This window comes from Geotrypetes seraphini, chromosome 2, assembly GCF_902459505.1.
Source record: "Geotrypetes seraphini chromosome 2, aGeoSer1.1, whole genome shotgun sequence".
In the NCBI taxonomy this organism is placed as follows: Eukaryota; Metazoa; Chordata; class Amphibia; order Gymnophiona; family Dermophiidae; genus Geotrypetes; species Geotrypetes seraphini.
In genome coordinates this window covers 71,326,624-71,349,026 of record NC_047085.1, presented here as the reverse complement: position 1 = coordinate 71,349,026, position 22,403 = coordinate 71,326,624, and the positions used below count along the sequence as shown (strand labels likewise).

Sequence of the window (22,403 nt, the reverse complement as noted above, 5' to 3'; positions counted from 1 at the left end):
TTTTCTGATCTTTGGGGATGGGAAAAGGAAAAAAGGGTCATGTGTATAGCGAAAGATTAGAGAAACTGGGTCTCTTCTCCCTTGAACAGAGGAGATTGAGAGGGGACATGATCGAAACATTCAAGGTACTGAAGGAGATAGACTTAGTAGATAAAGACAGGTTGCTCACCCTCTCCAAGGTGGGGAGAATGAGAGGGCACCCTCTAAAGTTGAAAGGGGATAGATTTCGTACGAATATAAGGAAGTTCTTCTTCACCCAGAGAGTGGTAGAAAACTGGAACATTCTTACGGAGTATGTCATAGGGGAAAACACCCTCCAGGGATTCAAGACAAAGTTAGACAGGTTCCTGCTGAACAAGAACGTGCGCTGGTAGGGCTAGTCTCAGTTAGGGCACTGGTCTTTGACCAGAGGGCTGCCGCGTGAGTGGACTGCTCGTCATGATGGATCACTGGTCTGACATAGCAGCGGGAATTCTTATGTTTTTATGTGTATTTTTCTAGATCCTAGATCAGTGGTCTCAAACTCGCGGCCCGCCAGGTACTATTTTGAGGACCTCGGTATGTTTATCATAATAACAAAAGTAAAATAAAACAATTTCTTGATTAAGACTTATCCAAAAGGAAAGATTTATAAACTATAGAGTTTTACTTCATGCAAAATTGTCATTTCTTTAATAAGACATTAACTATTTTTTTTGAGGCCCTCCAAGTACCTACAAATCCAAAATGTGGCCCTGAAAAGGGTTTGAGTTTGAGACCACTGTCCTAGATTGACTTTCATGACACAGATTAATAACTTACCCCTTTTTTTTCCCACAAAACCGTGATAGCAGCTTTTAGCTCAGGCCAGCACGCCAAATGCTATGTGCTGCTTTTGACACTCATAGAGTTCCTACGAGCGTCAGGAGCAGCGGTTTTGTAAAATGGGGGGGGGGGGGGGGGGTTTTAGTGAAGAAAGTTTTCTTTAGGTTGTATAAACTCAAGGCCATTAGATCTTCGCTTAATAAATATTGCTTAAGAGTTGTTGCTCAATTTATACTTCTCCCTCAGACTACTGCAATTCATCATATAGAACAATGTCCTGTCTCTCCTATAGAGCTTGTACCCTGGTATGACCACATCCCAATTGTTGTCCTCGGACCACCATGTTTCTGTGACTCCAATTATGTCTAGGTCCTCCTTACTGGCTATGACTTCTAGCTCTCCCATTTTGGTTCTTAGGCTCCTTGCATTAGTGTATAGGCAATTTAAGTCCCGGTTGTTTACCTTCCCTGTTGGTTTTCCTCGTGGTTTGGTGCTCCTGCTGACCCCCCTCATGGGCTGCCAGTCCCCGAGCCTCGTCCTTTATATATAGCGCTATTCCTCCACTCTTCTTGTATGTCCCGTCTCTCCTATAGAGCTTGTACCCTGGTATGACCACATCCCAATTGTTGTCCTCATGGGCTGCCAGTCCCCGAGCCTCGTTTCATTCATCCTCCTCCTGTGGTATGTCTGTTTCGTCCTCATCCTCCTCCTGTGGTGTGTCTATCTCGTCCTCAGCCTGCTTCCCCATTTTTGGATGTCCCTCTGGCTCCTGATGTTCTCTCTTCTTCCTGCTCTTTAGTTTTGTTTGTTCCTTGGGCCCCTGTATTGCATCTTTGGGACCTTTTTCCAAAAATTCCCACTCAATCTCGAGCCCTCTTTTACATGTTCCTGGCTCAGTATCCTTGTTTGATACTCTTGTCCGATGTATCGATGTCAGATCGACTATCGGCTTTCCCCTTCTCCTTAGTTTAAAGCCATGTCTATGCCGTTCTGGACGTTGTTTGCCAGCATCCTCGTTCCAGCCTTGCTCAGGTGCAGTCCGTCCTTCCTATAGAGCTTGTTTTTCCCAAAAAAGTTGTCCAGTTCCGTACAAAGTGGAAACCTTCCTCTTCGCACCATCTCCTCAGCCAACCGTTTATTGCTTGCAGCTCGGTCTGCCTCCTTGCATTCGCCCTCGGTACTGGCAGGATCTCTGAGAAGGCTATCTTCCTTGTCCTCAGCTTCAGTTTCCTCCCCAGGATCTTGAACTGCTCAGTTAGTGTAGTCCTGTTGTAGTTCCTTCTGCTGACATCGTTGGTTCCAATGTGGATTATCACTGCTGTCTCCTCCGTCTCAGCTCCTTCCAGGATTCTCTCGATTCTGTCGGTGATGTTCTTCGTCCTTGTCCCCGGGAGACATGTCACTAGTCGGTCTTCTCTCCCTCCTGCTATGTGACTGTCCACTTCTCTCAGGATTGAGTCTCCCACTACGATTGCAGATTTCCCCTTCTTCAGCTTCCTCTTTGGTCTCAGGTCTGTATCAGTGACGCAGTCCGCTAATCCATCCTCCAGGTTCTGGTGGGTCTCCGCCTCCTCTGCCTGCTCGTTTCCTCCACAAGGTCCTTCTCCCCTGGCGTCTGGTGGATTCTGTCCTCCATATATTGGTTCCTGCCCCCCCGGCGTCTGGTGGATTCTGTCCTCCATCTATTGGTTCCCTTCTGAATTGTTGGTGATGATCCTGTGGCTCCACCATCCTGCAGGCCTCCTCGATGAATCTCTCGAGCTCACTAACTTGCTCCTTGATGTGGCTCTCTCTGGTGGTATCCTCAGTCCCAGCATGGTTCCTCTGCGGTGCGAAGTCCCTCCAGCTCCTGGACCCTGACCTGCAGTCTCCCAACCTTCTTCTTCAGGCTATCCAGTTCCTGGCATCGACCGCATATGTTTGCCTGCCTCCCGGAGGGGAGGTAGTCATACATATGACACTCGGTGCAGTATACTGGGAAGCTCCGCTGGGTTCCTGCTGCCTCCATTTCTCTTTTCTCGTTCCTATAGTACCTCAGTGTGTGGGAGTGGTGCCCGGCGTGCAGCTAGCGCAATCCACCGGAACACCTAAACCATCGCCAGCTTAATTTCCAGCGACCCGCTTTATCCTATGTAAATGTCAGCTAGGCTGTACCATTTATCTCGCGACCCGGGAGAAATACCTTGCTTTCGCCTTCACCTTTCTCTTAACAGCCGCAAAATACACAGAGAAGAGGTGATGAACGAGGAGCGAGGACTTTCTTCTAACTTTTGCAGATCCTTTTTCATGTTTTTCACTCCCTTCTGGGGTGTCCACTCTGTTACAAATTTTGGTATCATCCACAAATCTTACCTTCTAACCCTTTAGCAATGTTGCTTACAAATATATTGAACAGAATCGACCCCAGTACTGATACTTGTGGCACTCAACTACTCACCTTTACTTCCTCTGAGTGAATTCCATTAACCACTGCCCTCTGACATTTGTCTGTCAACCAGTTTTTAATCCAAGTCACCACTTTGGGTCCTTACTTCAGCCTGTCAAATTTATTCAAGAGCCGTCTATGAGGAACCATGTCAAAGACTTTGCTGAAATCTAAGTAAATTACATCTAGTGCATGTCCTCGGTCCAATTCTCTGGCCGCCCAAAGAATTCAATCAGATTCATTTGGCACAAATGTTGCCTTGGATCTTGTAACCCATTGGATTTTAGGAAATTCACTCTCCTTTCCTTCAGCAATGCTTCCATTATTTTTCCAATAACCAAAATTAGGCTTACCAGCCTGTAGATTCCTGCTTCTATGTCTCACTTTTGTGAAGATGGACCACCTCCACACTTCTCTAATCCCACAGAACCTCTCTCATCTCCAAGGATTTATTGAACAAATCTTTAAGAGGACCTGCCAGAACCTCTCTGAGCTCCCTTAATATCTTGGGATAGATCCCGCCTGGTTCTATGGCTTCAATTTTTCAAGTTGTTCATACACACTTTTATCCGTGAACGGTGCAGTATCCACTCCATTCCAATATGTACCTTTGCCAGACAATCACAGTCCTTCTCCAGGATTTTCTTCTGTGAGCACGGAACAGAAGTATTTGTTTAGCATGTTTTCTTTTTCCTCATCACTTTCCACATAGCAGTTCATAGCTACTTTCAAGTTTCAAGTTTATTAGATTTTAATATACCGACCATCAAGCAAATATCTGGACGGTTTACATTAGATTTAAAAATGACAGATAGGAGTAGGAACAATTGAAGAAATATTAAGTAATTTAAATAATATATAGTGAACATTAAAGACATTAACAAGACGGACTTGACAGTGAGGAGAGAGGGAATGGATGGGTACAGTTACATTGTAGGTAGAAAAAGGAGAAAGAGGGGTTGGGAAAAAAACATGTTGGATGGGAATAAAATATATGGAATGTTTGTAAAAGAGAGAAATTAGATAGAAGAGAAATTAAAAAGTGAGAAATTAAATAGAAGAGAATGCATCACGAAATAAAAAAGTTTTAAAGTTTTTCTTAAATTTGTCAAGGTGTTGTTCGTCTCGAAGTGGTTGTGGAAGGGAGTTCCACAATGTCGGGGCAGTTACCGCAAAATTTATTTTGCGTGTGTAATAAAACTCTTTTATAGACGGAATCAATAAGAGATTTTGATTTGAAGATCTCAAAGTTCGAGTAGAGCACTGAGGAATGAGTAGTTTGTGAAGATATAGCGGCAGGTGAGAAGATTTTATTTTGAATGACAAAAGAATGATTTTGTAGGTGATTCGATGTGTCACGGGTAGCCAGTGAGCTTCTTTTAGTGCTGGCGTAACATGATCATATTTACCTAGGTTATAGATGAGTTTTATTGCGGTGTTTTGTATAAGTTGGAGGCGGCAAATTTCTTTTTGTGGGAGGCCATTGAGTAGGGAATTACAGTAATCTAGGTGAGAAATAATTAGAGAATGAACAAGAATTTTGATAGATTCGGTTTCTAGAATTGAGGTCAGTGAACGAATTATGCGTAGTTTAAAGAAACATGTTTTAACTACCGAACTAATATGGTCATGAAATGATAGGTCTTTATCAATGGTCACTCCTAAGAGTTTTATTTTTGTCTCCATTTGAATTGGGATAGATTTAATAGAAAGTTTTTCTGGGAGAAATTCAGGATTTTTGATTGAAAATAGTAGACCGCGAGATTTGTCTATGTTGAGAGATAGTTTATTAGAATGAAGCCAATCGTTTATGGAGTCCAGTTTATTGTTTATATCTTTTATCTCAGACGTTTTGGAAATATTGATTAGGTGAAGGAGTTGTATGTCATCTGCATAGGCAAAGATTGTGAATCCGATAGATTGTGCTAAGGTTAAGAGGAGAGATAGAAAGATATTGAATAGTAAAGGGGAAAGAATGGAACCTTGCGGGACCCCATACGTTAATGATATAAAGGGAGAAGTTTCATTTCTGGCAAAGACTTTAAAGCTGCGTTCTTGAAAGTAAGATGAAAACCAAGATAGTGCCGTTCCTGTGATACCGCACTCTTTAAGTCTATTTAGGAGAAGCGAATGATCAATGGTGTCAAAGGCTGCAGATAGGTCGAGTGAGATAAGAAGGACAGATTTTTGGTGGTCATGATAGTAGTGTATGGTTGAGATAAGGCCTAGCAGAGACAGTTCAGTTGAATGTGATGAACGGAAGCCTGTTTGGCAGGGGTGTAAAGCAAAGGTTTTTTCGATGAATTCTGACAATTGTGTGTGTATGATTTTTTCCGTTAGTTTAGATATTAAAGGAAGATTTGCAATTGGATGGTAGTTTGCTGGGAGTGAGGGATCTAGATTGTGATGTTTTATTTTTGGAAAAACAAGAGCAGTTTTCCATGTCAAAGGGACAAAACAGTTGGAAAATGATTTAGATATCATTTCCCAGAGATATGGACCAAAGAAAGAAAAGAATTTTTTAAGAAGAAAAGGAGGAATACTTTCGAGGGGTGTGTTAGAGGTATTGAGAGATTTCAATATTAGTAGTAAATTTGCTAGTGAGGGCATTGTAAATGTAGAAAAGGTACTGAATGATAGAATGGAAGAGTCATTGGTGATTTCAATCTCATAATTTCAATTTTAGCTTTCATCCTTTCACTGATATATTTGAAAAAGTTTATTTCTAGCCATTTGCTCTTCTGTTTGCTTTTTCACCATACGTATATCTCCTTTCTGTGTTCCTCTTTTGAGTTTTTTTGTTTTTCAGAAATACAAAATCTTTTGCCTTTATTTTCTCTTCCACTTGTTTAGAGAACCATATCAGTTTCCATTTTCTCTTGCTTGTATTTATTATCCTCACATAAAGGTCGATAGCCATTTTTATTGTTCCTTTCAGCTTGGCCACTGTTTTTCCACTTTTCTTATGTCCTTCCATCCTATCAGCTCCTTCTTCATGTATTCCCCCGTTTTACTAAAGTCCACATGTTTGAAATCCATTTTAGCTGTTATATCAAACCAAACTGATGATCACTACAGCCCAGGTTGACACCAGCTTAGATATTTCGCAAAGAAATCAAAACCCATCTATTCAAAAAATTTATACAGATGTCATAACTCCAACCTGGATTCCCCTCAGTGTGACTCCCCCATCCTCCCTTCTTTAACAGTTACTCTTCTCCTCAAAGCCCAAGCTTGTCAACTGCCTCCCTAACTGCATATATACTGAAACTGCACTATATCCTATCTGTACAGCATCCCGAATTGTATATCCACTGGAATAGCCCAATCCTCCTTGCCGTATCCCATTCCCTAAACTATACTACACCATTCTTCTTGTAACTCCTCTGGAAATCTTCTTCTTCTTGTAACTCTTCTGGAAAAGTCCAGAAGTCTCTTTGTAATCCTGGAAATGTCCAGATGTCTCTTTTGAAATCCGCCCAGAACTGCAAGGTTGAGGCGGAATAGAAATCAGTAATGTAATGTAATATTAGAGACACTTTCCCCATTTGTGAGCACCAGATCCAGCATTGTTCCTTTCCTCATGGGTTCTGTCACCATTTGTCTGAGCAGAGCACTTTGAAAGACATTCACGATCTCTCTACTTTCCAATTCCACAGATGGAACTTTCTAATCCACATCCAGCAGATTGAAATCACCCAGCAATAGCACCTCTCCCTTCTTTCCCAATTTTTGGATACTGGCAACCAGATCTTTATCAAGTTTCTCTGATTATGTCAGAGGTCTGCAGACAACACCCATGTTGACAGAAGCTCTACCTTCTCTGTTCAAGGTGATCCATATAGCTTCTTCCGTTCCCCAGGCTCCCTGGATTTCAGTCACTTGGATATTGTTTCTCACATAGAGAACGACTCCTCTACGTTTTAAAACGTGTCTGTCCTTCCTAAAAAGATTATAGCCCAGTATGTTTGCGACCTAGCCATGGGAATCACTGAACCATGTCTCTAGGATGGCAACAATATCTAAGTCTGCCTCTATCATCAGAGCTTGCAGATCATGAACTTTGTTGGTTAGGTTGAGAGCATTTGGGTCAATGCTTTCCAGCTACAATTCAGTGGCAATCTCATTTCCTGTATAGTTTGTTTTTTTGTTTGTTTAGACTCACTTCCAACTGTTGCTAAGAAGTGAATTGCTAAATTGTTGTTTACATTACTATCTTTACTACTGTCACATCTTGTCTTTTGCTGGGGATGACCATTACTAGTGACCTGTATCCATATGTCACCCTCCACCTTCTAGTTACCGGTAAATGCCTAGAAATGTGCTGCCTGAATTTCTCAGCCTGATTCACAAAGAGGATAACAGCACAGCCACTTTGCTTTGTTCCACCCAAGCAGCCTTCCTGCAGCTTGAGTTTTTATTTTGAATATTATAAGTCCTATTAGACTGTGAGCCAGATTATATGCCATTGTTATGATAACATTTGATAAATTGGTTATATATTTTCAAGAAAAGATCATTCCAAATGTTTTACTATTTGTCAGTCAGACATATTTTGACATATGTCTGACTGACAAATAGTAAAACATTTGGAATGATGAGGGTAAGTGGATGAACGACATTATAGCAGTGGCCAATACTTGGGAAAGGGAGCAAGGCTCAAAATGGCATCTAGTGGACCCTATTACTGTATAATATGCAATATTTGTATGTTTAAATTTTTTTTTTAAGAATGTTTTTACCAAGCACTTCATTGGACTGATGAAGATGAGTATGGCATTAATTTTAATCAGAGTTCTAATGGACCATGTAATTTGTAATTTTGTTAAATGTTCACTTTAATTCAGTCATTTCATCTTGAAATAGGTTTTATTAGAACTGGAGTTCCATTTGTCTGTGCATTGCATTAATTGAAGTCCCAGACTTTGCAAAATTCAAACCAGTGTGTATGTGAGGTGATAATGCAAACTCGTGATTTACCAAGCTTGTTTTATGCCCATGACTTTGATTAAGTAGCTGTCTCGAGTTATTTTTCTCCTCAGCAATTGCAACACTGTATTTTCCAGTTTGGTTCCTAAGGGTGGTCGTAAGATGCTGCCTTGAAGAAAGTTATGTTGTAACTTTGTTACTCATGCCTAATTCAAACAATATAACATAAAAACTTTAAAGAGAAAAGTTGTCTATTTGCATCTTAATAAGAAATGTTCTCTTAAAATCACTAAAAAAAAAATCTCATCTTTAAGCACATAGGAGGGGCCTTAGGCACCTGGACCAACTAGAGTCTTAGACCTCCTTCCCAGTGCATTCTAGGATGCACTAGGAGAGGCTTAAAACTCTGATTGGCTAGATACCAAAGGCCACTCCCATGGGAGTGGTCTTTGGTACTCAGAGTCTTAAGCTACTCCCAGTGGGAAGTTTAGATCTGGGGGGTTGTCATGGGTTCAGGGGGCCTGCTGGCAGGAAGGAGTGGGCATCCCTCCTGCCTATCATGGGTGGAGGGGGATTGTTTCACGGGTTCCGACAGGAGGGAATGGTCTGCTGAGGGACTTCAAGGGGAGGTTCATGGGTGCCAACTGTAGTGTCAGGTGGGGGTTTGGGGGTGGTGACGGAAGGGATTGGGCATCCCACCTGCTGGAAGAATTCTCACGAGGGAGGTTTGGGGGTTCCCTGCCGCAGTTGCTCAGCTGATCATGGCAGGGGGGATTCCCTTGCTGCAATCAGCTGATGGGAAAGGGATCAGGTGTGATTCTCTAACCAGCGCTTGTGACATGAGCACCAGTTAGAGAATTGGGCTGATTAGGTGAGACTGGGTGTCTGTCCCTTAGGGCAGACACAGTTCTGGATAGGATGCCAGTGTGCGATTCTCAGCCACTTCTTAGGCAGCTGCAGAATTTCCCCCCAAAGACTATAAGTATGGGACAGGCACATGGGATCTCTTAGGTAGAGGCGGAGATAATGGAGTCTGTGAATGGGCAGACTGGATGGGCCATTTGGCCTTTATCTGCCATCATATTTCCTATTTTGCTTCATTATTCATGAGGTTTAGCTGCTTCTCCATTGTTCTAGGTGCAAGCACTTACATAAACCATAGAGATTATATAAATAAGGTCACCCAGATGTCAGAGATGTGCATATATCTTACATTATTCTGTAAGTTATGCATAACAGTGTGAGTCCCATACATTCTCCACCCAGACCCCACCCATGTGCATTCCCACCAGTACACACTATGACAGATATATACATACTGACAGAATAGCACATAGCCAGATTTTTGGCATTTCACATGTGTATGTGTCTATATGTGCATACAATATATGCTGCTTGTAAATGTCATTGCCTTCTTTATAGAATAACTGAGTAGCAAAGTTGTGAAATCTCAACAGCATCAGACATAAAATATCAAGAGAATTATCCCTAGAAGCAAACTGTACTGTAGATGTTTTTCTCGCAACTGAAAGCACATTTATCAAACCTACTGCTATATTCCTGGAAATGATCTCAATCACTCAGATTCACTGTTAATGCTCATCTCAACACTTGCCAAAGAAAGCTACTTCCTGGAATTTATGTGTAAAATGTACAGGCAACATACCAGGATGTTTTGGAAATTCATTTTAATCATGCTAGAGCAGTGGTCTCAAACACACGGCCCGGGGGCCACATGCGGCCCGCCAGGTACTATTTTGAGGCCCTCAGTATGTTTATCATAATCACAAAAGTAAAATAAAACAGTTTCTTGATCATATGTCTCTTTAGCTATAAATGACAATATTATTATTAAGACTTAGTCAAAAGGAAAGATTTATAAACTATAAAGAGTTTTCCCTCATGCAAAATTGTCATTTCTTTAATAAGACATTAACTCTTTTTTTCTGAGGCTCTCCAAATACCTACAAATCCAAAATGTGGCCCTGCAAAGGGTTTGAGTTTGAGACCACTGTGCTAGAGGGATCCAGAACAATTTGGACAATTTCTTTGTCTTTCTGATAGGTTTAGATCTTATTTCCATGTATCATTTTACTGCGCTGGTCCAGATGTTGGTGCTTTCCCACCTGAATGATTGCAGTTCTTTAGATATGGGTTCTAAATCTAGTCTGAACAACAAATTACAACTGATTCAAAATACTGCAGTTGAGTTGATTTTTAGGTTGAAGAAATATGACTAGGGGACACTCAAAGTTACAGGGAAATACTTTTAAAACCAATAGGAGGATAAAACATTTCACTTAAAGAATAGTTAAGCTCTGGAATGCATTACAGAGGTTGTGGTAAGAGCAGATAGCGTAGCTGGTTTTAAGAGAAATTTGGACAATTTCCTGGAGCAAAAGTCCACAGTCTGTTATTGAGAAAGACAAAGGGGAAGCCACTGCGTGCCCTGGATCGGTAGCATGGAATGTTGCTACTCTTTGGGATATGGCCAGGTACTAGTGACCTGGATTGGCCACCATGAGAACAGGCTACTGGGCTTGATGAACTATTGGTCTGACCCAGTAAGGCTATTCTTATGTTCTTACGATTATTACTACAAACTTCATTGGTTACCTGTGAATGATTGAATTGTTTTTAAGATTGCTTGTACTACTTATCATGCTTTATATGGAGACTCTTCTGATTCATTAACTCAATTTTTGTCTTATTCATTTTTATCTTCACCGTGGATTCAGAATACTTTGAAATTAAAATTATCTTCTGTCCAAGGTATTCAATATACACATCAGATTAATCTGACTTTCACATTTATTGCTGTTTCTGTCTGGAATGACCTTCCATCATCTCTCCAGACTGAATTTTTGTTTTCACAAGAGATTGAAGACATTTTTATTTGAAAATTTCATTAATTTTTCTGTTGGTTTTAATTTTTACATTGTTTTAATTAATTATTTGTTTGTAAGTTCCCCACTGCTGTTGCAAGTTAACTTATTATAAATCGCCTTGAACCTCTGTTGATATGCAAGTGTGATACAAAAGTCATGTATTAGACTATACTGTATTAGATTTTTGATTGCATTTAATTATTTGGATTTATCTCATGTATTTTCAGTAGTAGTTCAAGGAATGTTACATTCAGTTAAGGTAGATATTTATTGGTATTGAAGATCTTTTCCTTGTCCACATTTAATTCAGAATAGCCACTTGGTACTGGCAACCTTATTGGTAAAGCTGTTCTGCTTTTTTCCTATACCACAATTTGCAATGAGCTACTTATTTGTGAGAAGAGAAATGTCTCAGCTGATCACAATGGGGCCGATATTCAGCTGGCAGCGGGTTACCAGTGCTGAACCTGGAAATCCAATGCTGCGCTGTATCTGGTGATCGACATTGAATTTCTGGTTTCATTTTATGACTCAACTTTCATTAATCACCTTGAAATACCATACTATGTATAAATAATCACTTCAAAACTTTGAATGTGCTTAATAGTGAACGCTCAGACCCACAACTATAACCCAAGTGAAAAATCACGGAGTCAGCTGTGTATAGAGACCATCATCGCATGTTCACCCAGCGCAGTATTGAATGCAATTGACCCTCAGAAATGCCACCAGCCACTCAAATATGTTTCATAGTGGTTGGATTTATACATTATATCCTCACCGGGCCATTTTTGTTTTGTTTTGTTTTTAAATTTGTGAATATCTTAGTTTTTCATAAAGTGCAACAGTGCCAAAGTAAAACTTATTGTAGATAAGAGCTAATACTTAGCTTAGCTATACTGGTCCATTCTAAGGGATACTATCACCAACATGGGTTTCATCAGGGCTGTGATCCCTAGAATATTAAAAGACATTTAGAAACTGTATTAAACTCTAATATTCTTACAAACACTTAAAAACCATTCACCTCTGAATAACTAAAGTATTTACCTCGATTAGAATGTGTTTCCCACGATGTGACCACTCTATAGGTTTTAAAATGGCCGTGGTGTGTTATAACCGCTGTTTAAATACCCCCCCCCCCCCACCAGGGAGCCAGAACCGCCCCCAAACCGGATCAGCAGAAACCATGCTGATGTCAGCAAGTGGGCGGGGCGGGGCAAGGTGCGGACCTTCAAAGGTTCATTTGTTGGTTGAATACCATAAATCAAAACTTGCAATTCACTGTTACATATAGTGCTACTCAAATTGAATTTCTTGACATTCTAGTATCCAGGGTAGGCAACCAATTCAACACTAAATTGTTTAGGAAGCCAGTGGCCCGCAACACTTTATTACATTTCTCTAGCTTTCACCCTTATAGGTTAAAGTTCAGCCTTCCAGTGAGCCAGTTCTTGAGGGCTAGGAGAATCTGTTCCGACTTGGGTGAATTTAAAAAGGCAGCTAGAGAGATGAAAGAACGTTTTCTGTCAAGGGGTTATTCCCAAAAATCCATAAGACAGGCTTACTTACGTGCGCGGTTTGCTAACCGTGACCTGTTGTTACAGGAGATTCATCATTCTGACACTAATTCCTCCAGACTGGTATGTATCCTCCCCTATTCGGATGTCACTAAGGCGGTGGTGGGCTCTATTAGATCACATTGGCCCATTCTTCATACTTTAAGGGGCCTGGAAGAGCCCCCTATGATAGCATATACCAGGGGGAGAACTATTGGACAGTTTTTGGAAAGATCTAACACTTCAAATAATAAGGTCAGGGTTCATGTTAGGTGCTCCAACTGCCAGTGGTGCCCTAACACTATCGAGGGTGGCCGCTGGCAGGATCTCCAAACAGGTAGAGTTATTCAGGCTAGACAAGATACCAACTGCAAATCTGATTGGATGATTTATATAATAGTGTGCCCCTGTCCTTTGGTATATGTAGGTCGCACTAAGCGACCGGTTCATTTGCGTCTAAATGAGCATAAATCACGTATCACCACGGAATCCCTGTCAGCCCCTCTGGTCCAACATTGGTTAGATATGAAACACAGGGTAGATCAGATTAGGTGATAAACTTACTGTGCAAGGGATAGAGGGTAATCTTGAGGCTAAGCTGAACTTCCTTGAGCAGAAGTGAATATACCGTCTTAATACAGTTACCCCTTGGGGCCTTAATCTGGAACTGGAATGGCAAACGCTTATATGAGGTCTTGCCTGATTATGCTTTCTTCCCCTTCATTTTTAATTTTAATATTAATATAGAAAGGAGGGAGTGCTTAAAGATTTTTGTAAGATCCCGGTATGGGGTTTTGAAATTATGAAATCCTTTGCCCCGCCTCCGGGCAGCCGCCCCGCCCACTTGCTGACATCAGCATGGTTTCTGCTGACGTCAGCATGGTTTCTGCTGACCCGGTTTGGGGGCGGTTCTGGCTTCCCGGTGGGGGGTATTTAAATAGCAGTTATAACACACCGCGGCCATTTTAAAACCTATAGAGTGGTCGCGTCGTGGGAAACACATTCTAATCGAGGTAATTAGTTATTCAGAGGTGAATGGTTTTTAAGTGTTTGTAAGAATATTAGAGTTTAATACAGTTTCTAAATGTCTTTTAATATTCTAGGGATCACAGCCCTGATGAAACCCATGTTGGTGATAGTATCCCTTAGAATGGACCAGTATAGCTAAGCTAAGTATTAGCTCTTATCTACAATAAGTTTTACTTTGGCACTGTTGCACTTTATGAAAAACTAAGATATTCACAAATTTAAAAACAAAACAAAAATGGCCCGGTGAGGATATAATGTATAAATCCAACCACTATGAAACATATTTGAGTGGCTGGTGGCATTTCTGAGGGTCAATTGCATTCAATACTGCGCTGGGAAAATTACCAGGGGGTCTTAGCAGTGACCAGCCCTTGTATTATGTGTTGATTTCTACTTTCCCATCTTTATAGACTTTTTCAACTATATAGTTTGCACTAACTGTTTAACTATTTTTGGACATAAATGAATACTTCTTTACTATAATATTTTCTAGCCAATATATTTTCTAGACCAGAAGCATCTTTTGTCTGAGTGATAGAGCCCAACAACATGAATTTTAGTTCTCATCCTCCCTAATTCTTCAGCTTCACAATGCCACTTTCCAACTCCTTGATTGCTAGATGAACAATGCCAGGACCACAAACACTTTTGAAACTCACAAGCCAAAGTCCTCCACCAAGTGCTGTGCTGCTCAGTCTTTTTCTGCTACTACGAGGGGCCACTGAAAAGTTCTCAGCCCAACCAAGAAGAGAATGATGTGGAGCCATGAAACTTACATGTTATTGCACACTTTTCATTTCAATGATAAGAAATGAAATGAAAAGTGTCAAGAAAAGTGTGGAATAACATGTAAGTTTCATGGCTCCACATCATTCTCTTCTTAGGCTGAGAACTTTTCAGATCCCCAGCATTTCCTGCTCTTGATTTAGACAGTTGCTCAGGGTAATAATAATAATAATAATAACTTTATTTTTATATACCGCCAGTAATCTTGCGACTTCTAGGCGGTTTACAATAAAGGGTAACTGTAAATACAATAAAGAGAGGCTGTACATACGACGAATTAAAGAGTATAGCAGTGAACATCTGAGAATACCGGCATTAATAATAGTAACAACAGTTTGTATGCTGCAAGACCAAGAAGTGCCGTGCTGCTTACAAAGAATTAGAAATGTTCCATGAATTGAATGGAGTATTCATAGTTAGTGATTAGGAGTTAGGTTAACAGTTTACAAGTTCGGGTATGTGATGGAGTTACGGGAGGGGCTGATGTCCTGGTTCGTTTCCTAGGTATTTCAAGAACAGGTAAGTTTTTAGGTGTTTCCTAAATTCTTCATAGTTGTTTGTGTGTGCAATTAGTTTTTCTAAGTCTTTACCCCATAAGGCTGCTTGATACGATAGCAGTTGTTGGTGGTATCTCTTGTATTTGCACCCTCTAGTCGGTGGGGAGACAAATTTCAGGTGTGTTTTTCTTTCATGTCTGTTGGTTGGGAATGAGAAGAGGTCTGTAATGTATTTAGGGGCTAGACCATTTAATACCTTGAAGCAGAGACATCCTAGCTTGAATTTCGTGCGTGCCCCCATCAGCAGCCAGTGTAGGAGTCGGTAGGAAGGGGTTATGTGGTCGGACTTCTTCAGCCCGAAGATCATCCTGACTGCTGCGTTTTATATCAGTTGTAGTCTTTGCATTTGCTTCTGGGGGATTGTCAGGTGGGTGATGTTGCAATAATCTAGGTGGCTTAGTATTAGGGATTGTACTAGAATTCTGGGTAGGTTGTACTGATTGAGATAGTTGTTCAGTGTAAGGTGTACAAATTTTGGGGTTGGGTTACATTTTTCTTCTGTTTTTATAACATACTAGTATTCTGCAAGTATCCTATAAAAGCTGTCTGAATCAATATACTGTTAGGTCTTGAAGATCGCCTTTTCTGAAGCAAAACTACATGCCCCACTCTTTATGTTCAAGATGTGACAAATACGGCTGAGACTAAATAAAGGTAGATTGTTTTGAAATTGAAACTAAAAGTCACAATCGCATTAAGTTAGACAAATTATGAATATGGAGAAATTGACTGTTAAGATACAAAGAAAAGAACATAGTAACATAGTAGATGACGGCAGATAAAGGCCCAAATGGTCCATCCAGTCTGCCCAACCTGATTCAAATTAAATTTTTTAAATTTTTTCTTTTTAGCTATTTCTGGGCAAGAATCCAAAGCTCTACCCGGTACTGTACTTGGGTTTCAACTGCCGAAATCTCCGTCAAAACCTACTTCAGCCCATCTAAACCCTCCCAGCCATTGAAACCCTCGCCAGCCCATCCTCCCCCAAATGGCCATATACAGACACAGACCGTGCAAGTCTGCCCAGTACTGGCCTTAGTTCAATATTTAATATTATTTTCTGATTCCAGATCCTCTGTGTTCATCCCACGCTTATTTGAACTTAGTCACCGTTTTCCTCTCCACCACCTCTCTTGGGAGCGCATTCCAGGCATCCACCACCCTCTCCGTAAAGTAGAATTTCCTAACATTGCTCTTGAATCTACCACCCCTCAACCTCAAATTATGTCCTCTGGTTTTACCATTTTCCTTTCTAGTGGGAAAGAATCTGTGGGTCCTTTACAAACTATGGGGTTAGAATGAAAAGATTAGAAATAGATCAGTGGAAAAAGGAATCCTACCAGAGAATGGGGGAAGAGGTAGAGGAGGAAGATCCCAGCAGTTGAAGCTGGTTCAATTACAGAAGCACCCCAACTCATGCACAAAGTTGAGTTAGGTTTGAAGAAGATGAGGTTGTATATGTTTTTGGTTTTTTTAATGAAAGGCTAAGAGGTAACATTCAGCAAGTTAGGAGGAGAAACGTGGTTAAGAGAACAATGTAAAAGAATTTTTAGAGGTAAAGAATGGAAATTATAAATGATACCTGTTCATTATGAAAAATAAGATGTGAGAATGTACTGGGTGAAGAACCGTTTCAAAATAAATTAAAAAATGCAAATGGAAATCTTAATAAAACCTTTTCTAAAGACATGGCTATTTAAGAATCACAGTTCCACAGCTCTTCAGAAACACTATTGTAGTTTATTAACCAGCCGGGATTTTACAATTAAGCACATTATTTGCACATCTCACTATCCTTTTGATCACGGGTGTGGTATTTCATATAGCTTTACAACAAAGAGCTTAGACGCTGAGTCAAAGAAGAGAAAAAAGTGAACCTGCCGAAAAGTTTCCATGCTTATGAATGTATGCACAACTGTATAATCAAAGACAATCTGAAAATTGACCTTTTCATCTTTTCTGTCTAGGCGCTAGCCTGCTTGATGACTTCCAAAAATATTTTTGGTTCCATCATTCTCAAGGAGACACAATGACTGTCCAGGACCCAGCCCTGATGAATCTCTGTGCTGCCGTTTGGGCTGTCGTTTCCTACGTTATTGCTGACATGGAAGAGATGTTGCCTAGGTAATGAAAGCGAAAAGAAGCGTTCTGTTCTTCAGTGCAGATCTTGAATTCAGCATGTGGTCCACAGCTGCGAGGAATGTCTTTGCCTTCCTTTCATCAGATCAAGTCGTCCCCTTAGTCATGATTTAGTCCTTCACTTTCAATCCTAGCATTGCTGATATTGTTTAATTCCCAATGTTTGATATTTTTTGTTGTTCAAATAAATGTAAATGTAATTGATCCTTTATGAAAGAAAATCAGTCCGAATAAATCTGCTGTGTATTGTGCTGGCTGAATGGCTTTGCATCTTCTTCTAAGATTAATAAAGAATGGCATATTTCACAAATCCTTGCAAGTTGCAATAATGGCCAAAGGTTACCTCAGTATTTATTTATTTATTGTTTTTAATGTGCTAGAAACTGCAAATTGAGAATGAAGGGCTCACAGTTTAGAGTCTGACTAAAGAATATAATCATAAATATCTTCTCTTTTCACAATTACTATGGTGGCAATTCTACTGTACAACAGCTTCTGGCACCAAGATTGTGTTAGAAGTCCAAATTGGCCTGTGTAAAGTTGGACACCATTAGTTATGTCAAATCAATGAGTGTTGTAACTGTTGATGCCCAATGGTGCCCTGAGGTGTGCGTAACTCATTGTATTCTAGAGCAGTGTTTTTCAACCTTTTTACACCTATGGACTGGCAGAAATAAAAGAATTATTCTGTGGACCGGCGGTTGAAGAACACTGGGCTAAGTCGTGGGCCAGACCCCACCCATCTCTACCCAATCTCCACCCCAGACCCCGCCCACATATTAGTACTAATTGCACCTTGCACGTCCTGTGCCTCATCTAGAAGCCTTCCCTCTGACGTTGCAACGTCAGAGAGAAGGCTTCCGGTTCAGGCACAGGATGCCCCTAGGAGCCACTGTCCGTGGCTTTGTGCACTGAATCAGTTAGGAAGAGGGAGCTGGCTCGAAGATAACGCCGCATCGATCGCACCGTGGATCGGCGGTTGAAGAACACTGTTTGGGGCCTGATGCACGTGCTGGCCCTGTGGAGTGGCAGGAAATTTCTGTGGACTGGCACTGGTCCATGGACCGGTGGTTGAAGAACACTGTTCTAGAGCATTTTACTTTTTTTATCACCGTTTACCTGGAATAATCTGCCATTACCACTCCACAGCAAACTGTTATTTAAGAAATATAAATCGGTTTTGAAAACCTGGTTGTTTCAGCAGGTGTGCGCTGATGGTGGGGCATAGAACCCCCTTCCTGCTGACAAGACACCAATTTGGTGTAGTCTCTGACTTTTTAAATATTGTATCATTGTGTTTTCATTCTCTATTCTTAAGTGTGATTGGTCATACCTGTCCTATCAATTTAATGGTGTTTCTTTCAATTCTTTGTTTTATTATCTGTAAACCACTTGGTTCTGCCAGTCAGTAAATGTGGTATAGATAAATTTTAATAAACTATAAACTGTTTGGTAAGTTACACAGAGACAGACCTATGAACTGCCTCACACTTACAGCTAAGTGAGCCTGGAATGTATGTTACAGAATAGCAGCCAGCACTTACATGCATAATTACCAATTAGTGGCACCAGTCACCTATGTAGGTCCTATTCTACAATTGATGCATACTTTTAAGCACCAATTTATATCATTTCTATTCACATGCATGACAAAAGAAATCTGAATATTGTCTGTACCACACAGTGTTTGAAACGTGCATATGTTGAACACTAATGCTCCCCACGTATTCTTTAAAATTGTACATAACTTACTCATGGTGGAATTCTGCATAGAGAATGACACGGGAACAAATTTTCCCCCATCGCTGTGGGAACACATTTTCCCGTCCCATCTTGGCAAGTTCTTTTCCTGTCCCTGCCCCATTCCTGCAAGCTCCATCCCATCTACACAAGCCTCAAACACTTTAAAATCATGAGTGTCCGAGGCTTGTGCGGTTAAGGTAGAGCTTACAGGAACGGGGCAGGGACAACAGCAAAACTCATGGTAATGGGAAGGGGAAATTGAGTTCCTGCGGGGACGGGGACATATTTGTCCCCATGTTATTCTCTAATTCTGTGCAACTGCACAGCACAGAATTTGCACAGAACTCCCCATTTGTGCAGAATCCTATACAAATCTTCCGTTTTGCCCATCCCTCCTTCCGACTGACCCCCTGCCATGAGAACAGACATAACTGTGGCCTCCCAAAGACGCAGCAACTGGCCAGCAGAGGCAGTACTATGAACAGGCTTCTCACAGCCTGCCCCATTAGGGACTTCCCTCTGCTGCATCATTTCCTATAAGATGACACAGCAGAGGAAAAGCCCTTGTAGGTAAGTCTGATCTCACAAATAGGGAGTCGGAGAGAGGCCAGACCTGCATGGGGGAGGGGACATGTATGCAAGACCACAATTGTGGTGGGGCAGGAGGGAGCGTGGATGCTAGGCTAGTGGTGGGGAGAGAGGAGGGGACATGGATGTTAGCTTGCAAGTAGGGGAAGAGGGGACATGGATGTTGGACTACAAGTGGGGGGAAAGGAGAGGGAATGGATCCTAGAGTGCAAGTGGAGGAAAGGAGGGTAAATGGATCCTTGACTGCAAGTGGGCGGGTGAGAGGAGGGATCATGGATGCTGGACTGCAAGTGGAGATGAGAAGGGGACATGGATTCTGGACCCATAAATAGAGGGGAAAAGGGATGAGAAGGAAACCCAGGCCAGAAAGGGAGTGAGAAGGAAGAGATGCTTGATCACAGAGAAATGGAAAGACAGAGATGCTAGACTATGGGGAGTGGAGAAAGGATTCAGTGTGCAAGTGAGAGAGGTGGTGGGTTAGGTAAGAGGACATGGATGCTGGACCCACAAGTGGTGGGGGGGGGGGATGGTAGAGAGAGGAAGAGAGAGCAACCAAGACCATCTGTGCCCTTCTTTTCAACTGCCAACTCCAGACTCCGTCCTTTCTGCCTTGCTGCACCATATGCTTAGAACAAGCTGCCTGAATCCCTATGGCAGGCTCCGTCTCTAGTAATGTTCAAGACCTATTTAAAAGCTCACCTCGTTGAGAGTGCTTTCGACTCCTAACTCTTCTCACCTTAGGTTCTGCATCCCCTATCCTCTATGTCAGTGGTTTCCAACCCTGTCCTGGAGGAACACCAGGGCAATTGGGTTTTCAGGCTAGCCCTAATGAATATGCATGAAGCAAATTTGCATGCCTATCACTTCCATCATATGCAAATCTCTCTCATGCATATTCATTAGGGCTAGCCTGAAAACCCGATTGGCCTGGTGTTCCTCCAGGACAGGGTTGGGAACCACTGCTCTATGTCATATCTCTCTGTCCAAGTAAGATTGTAAGCTCTTCCGAGAAGAGACCATCTATAAATGTCAAAATGTACAGCACTGCATATGCCTTTCAGCACTATATTAGTGATAAGTAGTAGTAGTAGTAGTGGAGAGAGAGATACCGGACTATGGAGGCTAAGGAGGGGATTCAGGATGCAAGTGAGAGAGGGGTAGGACTTAGAAGGAGACAGAACTGCCGTTAGAGTGAGAGAGGGAACTGAGGAGGCTGGAACCTGATAGAGGAGAAGGCAGGAAGAAGTTTCAAGCCTCAGGATAGGAGAATTCTACACAAAACACTAAAAATAAACTTTGCAGAATTTTGAAATATTATGCACAGAATTCTCAAACTTTATACGCAGACTTCTACCAGAAGTTATAACTTCTAAATTAAATTGAACAACTATGTCTTGTGATTCCACAGTTCCTTAGAGCAAAGAGATATTTGAAAGAGAATCACAAATGATATTGCATACCTGATTTTCTGTTCTGATTAGGGTTCCATTCACAGATACCCTTCATCTCCTTATATTGCCCACAAGCCAGCCTTGGCCTCAACACTGCAGGCCTAGAGATTGGAAGGTTGAATCCAGTTATATGTAAGGATCTATATGTAAGGATGTATATGTAAGGATCTAATTCAAAATCTTGGACAGCCCTTTGTAGTGTTTCCCAGGGCTCCACATTGTCTCCAATCTTATTTAATATCTACATGAGTACTTTGAAATACTATGACTTGAATATTCGGGGAACTCAATGTATGCTGATGACATCTTCATATTACTTGAAGTCGACCCAAATCTTGTTAATCTAACACCCAATATTATCCATTGCATTGCTAAGCTTCAGTCCTGGACGATGATGGTCCAGATGAAATTGAATGTTGCTAAGACCAAACTCTTATGGATCAGTCCAAAGTTAGATTTTCTTCCTTCAGCTGTGACCTTAGACTAAGGAGAATCTCTGAAAATTGAGTTTTCCTTGCTAATACTGGGTATTGTTATCAATTCGTCTCTTACATTTAAGGATCAGCTAAATTCTCTTGTTAAAAAGCGTTTCTTTAGCCGCTGTATCCTGAGAAGAGTGAGAGCGCTCTTTCATCAGCAACATTTCTCTGTATTGGTTCAGTCAATTATCTTGTCAAGGTTGGATTATTGCAACTCAGTGTACCTGGGTCTCTCAAAGGTCAGTCTGCAGAGACTTCAATTGATACAAAGCACTGCTACCAATCTCATTTTTGGTAAGAGTAAATTTGATCACGTAACCCCATTGCTCAGGGAATTACATTGGCTTCCAGTGTATCTTAGAGTTCAATTTAAGTGCATTTGTATTACATTTAAAATTCTCTTTGGCATTTTAATTACTTTGGTTCCTTTAGATTAGAATGTACACAGATCTCATCAGGCTAGGAGTTCAAATAGATTAAAACTTACATTTCCTTCCCTTAGGGGTAAAAATAGAACTTTCAAGAGATTAAGGCACTCTTTCATTTTCAAACTAACTGAGCTCTGGAGTGAGTTACCGCTTTCACTTAGAAGTCTAGGCCCCTTCATTTTATTTCAGAAAGCTCTGAAAACTTTCTTGTTTACTAAACACTTTGGAAACTAAGCCATTCAAGATTACATTCTTCTTTTATGTACTATATTTACATTAAGGTCATGCATATAGGGAAAAAGAACCCGTTGTTCAACTACAAATTGGGGGGGGCAATGTTGGGAGACAGCAGTCTTGAGAGAGACTTGGGTGTGCTGGTGGATGCATCACTGAAGCCATCTGCACAGTGCGCAGCAGCCTCGAAAAAAGCCAACAGAATGCTGGGCATCATAAAGAGGGGCATAACAACCAGGACGCGGGAAGTCATCATGCCATTGTATCGAGCGATGGTGCGTCCACATCTGGAATACTGCGTTCAATATTGGTCGCCGTACCTCAAGAAGGACATGGCGGTACTTGAGAGAGTCCAAAGGAGAGC

At 41.3% G+C, this 22,403-nt stretch overlaps 1 protein-coding gene across 2 annotated transcripts in view; it reads left to right on the top strand.

The window, feature by feature from the left end:
• CPQ (carboxypeptidase Q) overlaps positions 1–17,426 on the top strand; it is a 366,663-nt gene extending 349,237 nt beyond the window's left edge. For both annotated transcript variants that reach the window (XM_033934451.1, XM_033934454.1), the window contains one exon: positions 16,945–17,426. In XM_033934451.1, the coding sequence (XP_033790342.1) occupies positions 16,945–17,105 (161 nt within the window). In that variant the 3' untranslated portion in view covers positions 17,106–17,426. The remainder of the gene's footprint in view (positions 1–16,944) is intronic.
• Positions 17,427–22,403: the final 4,977 nt, after the last annotated feature.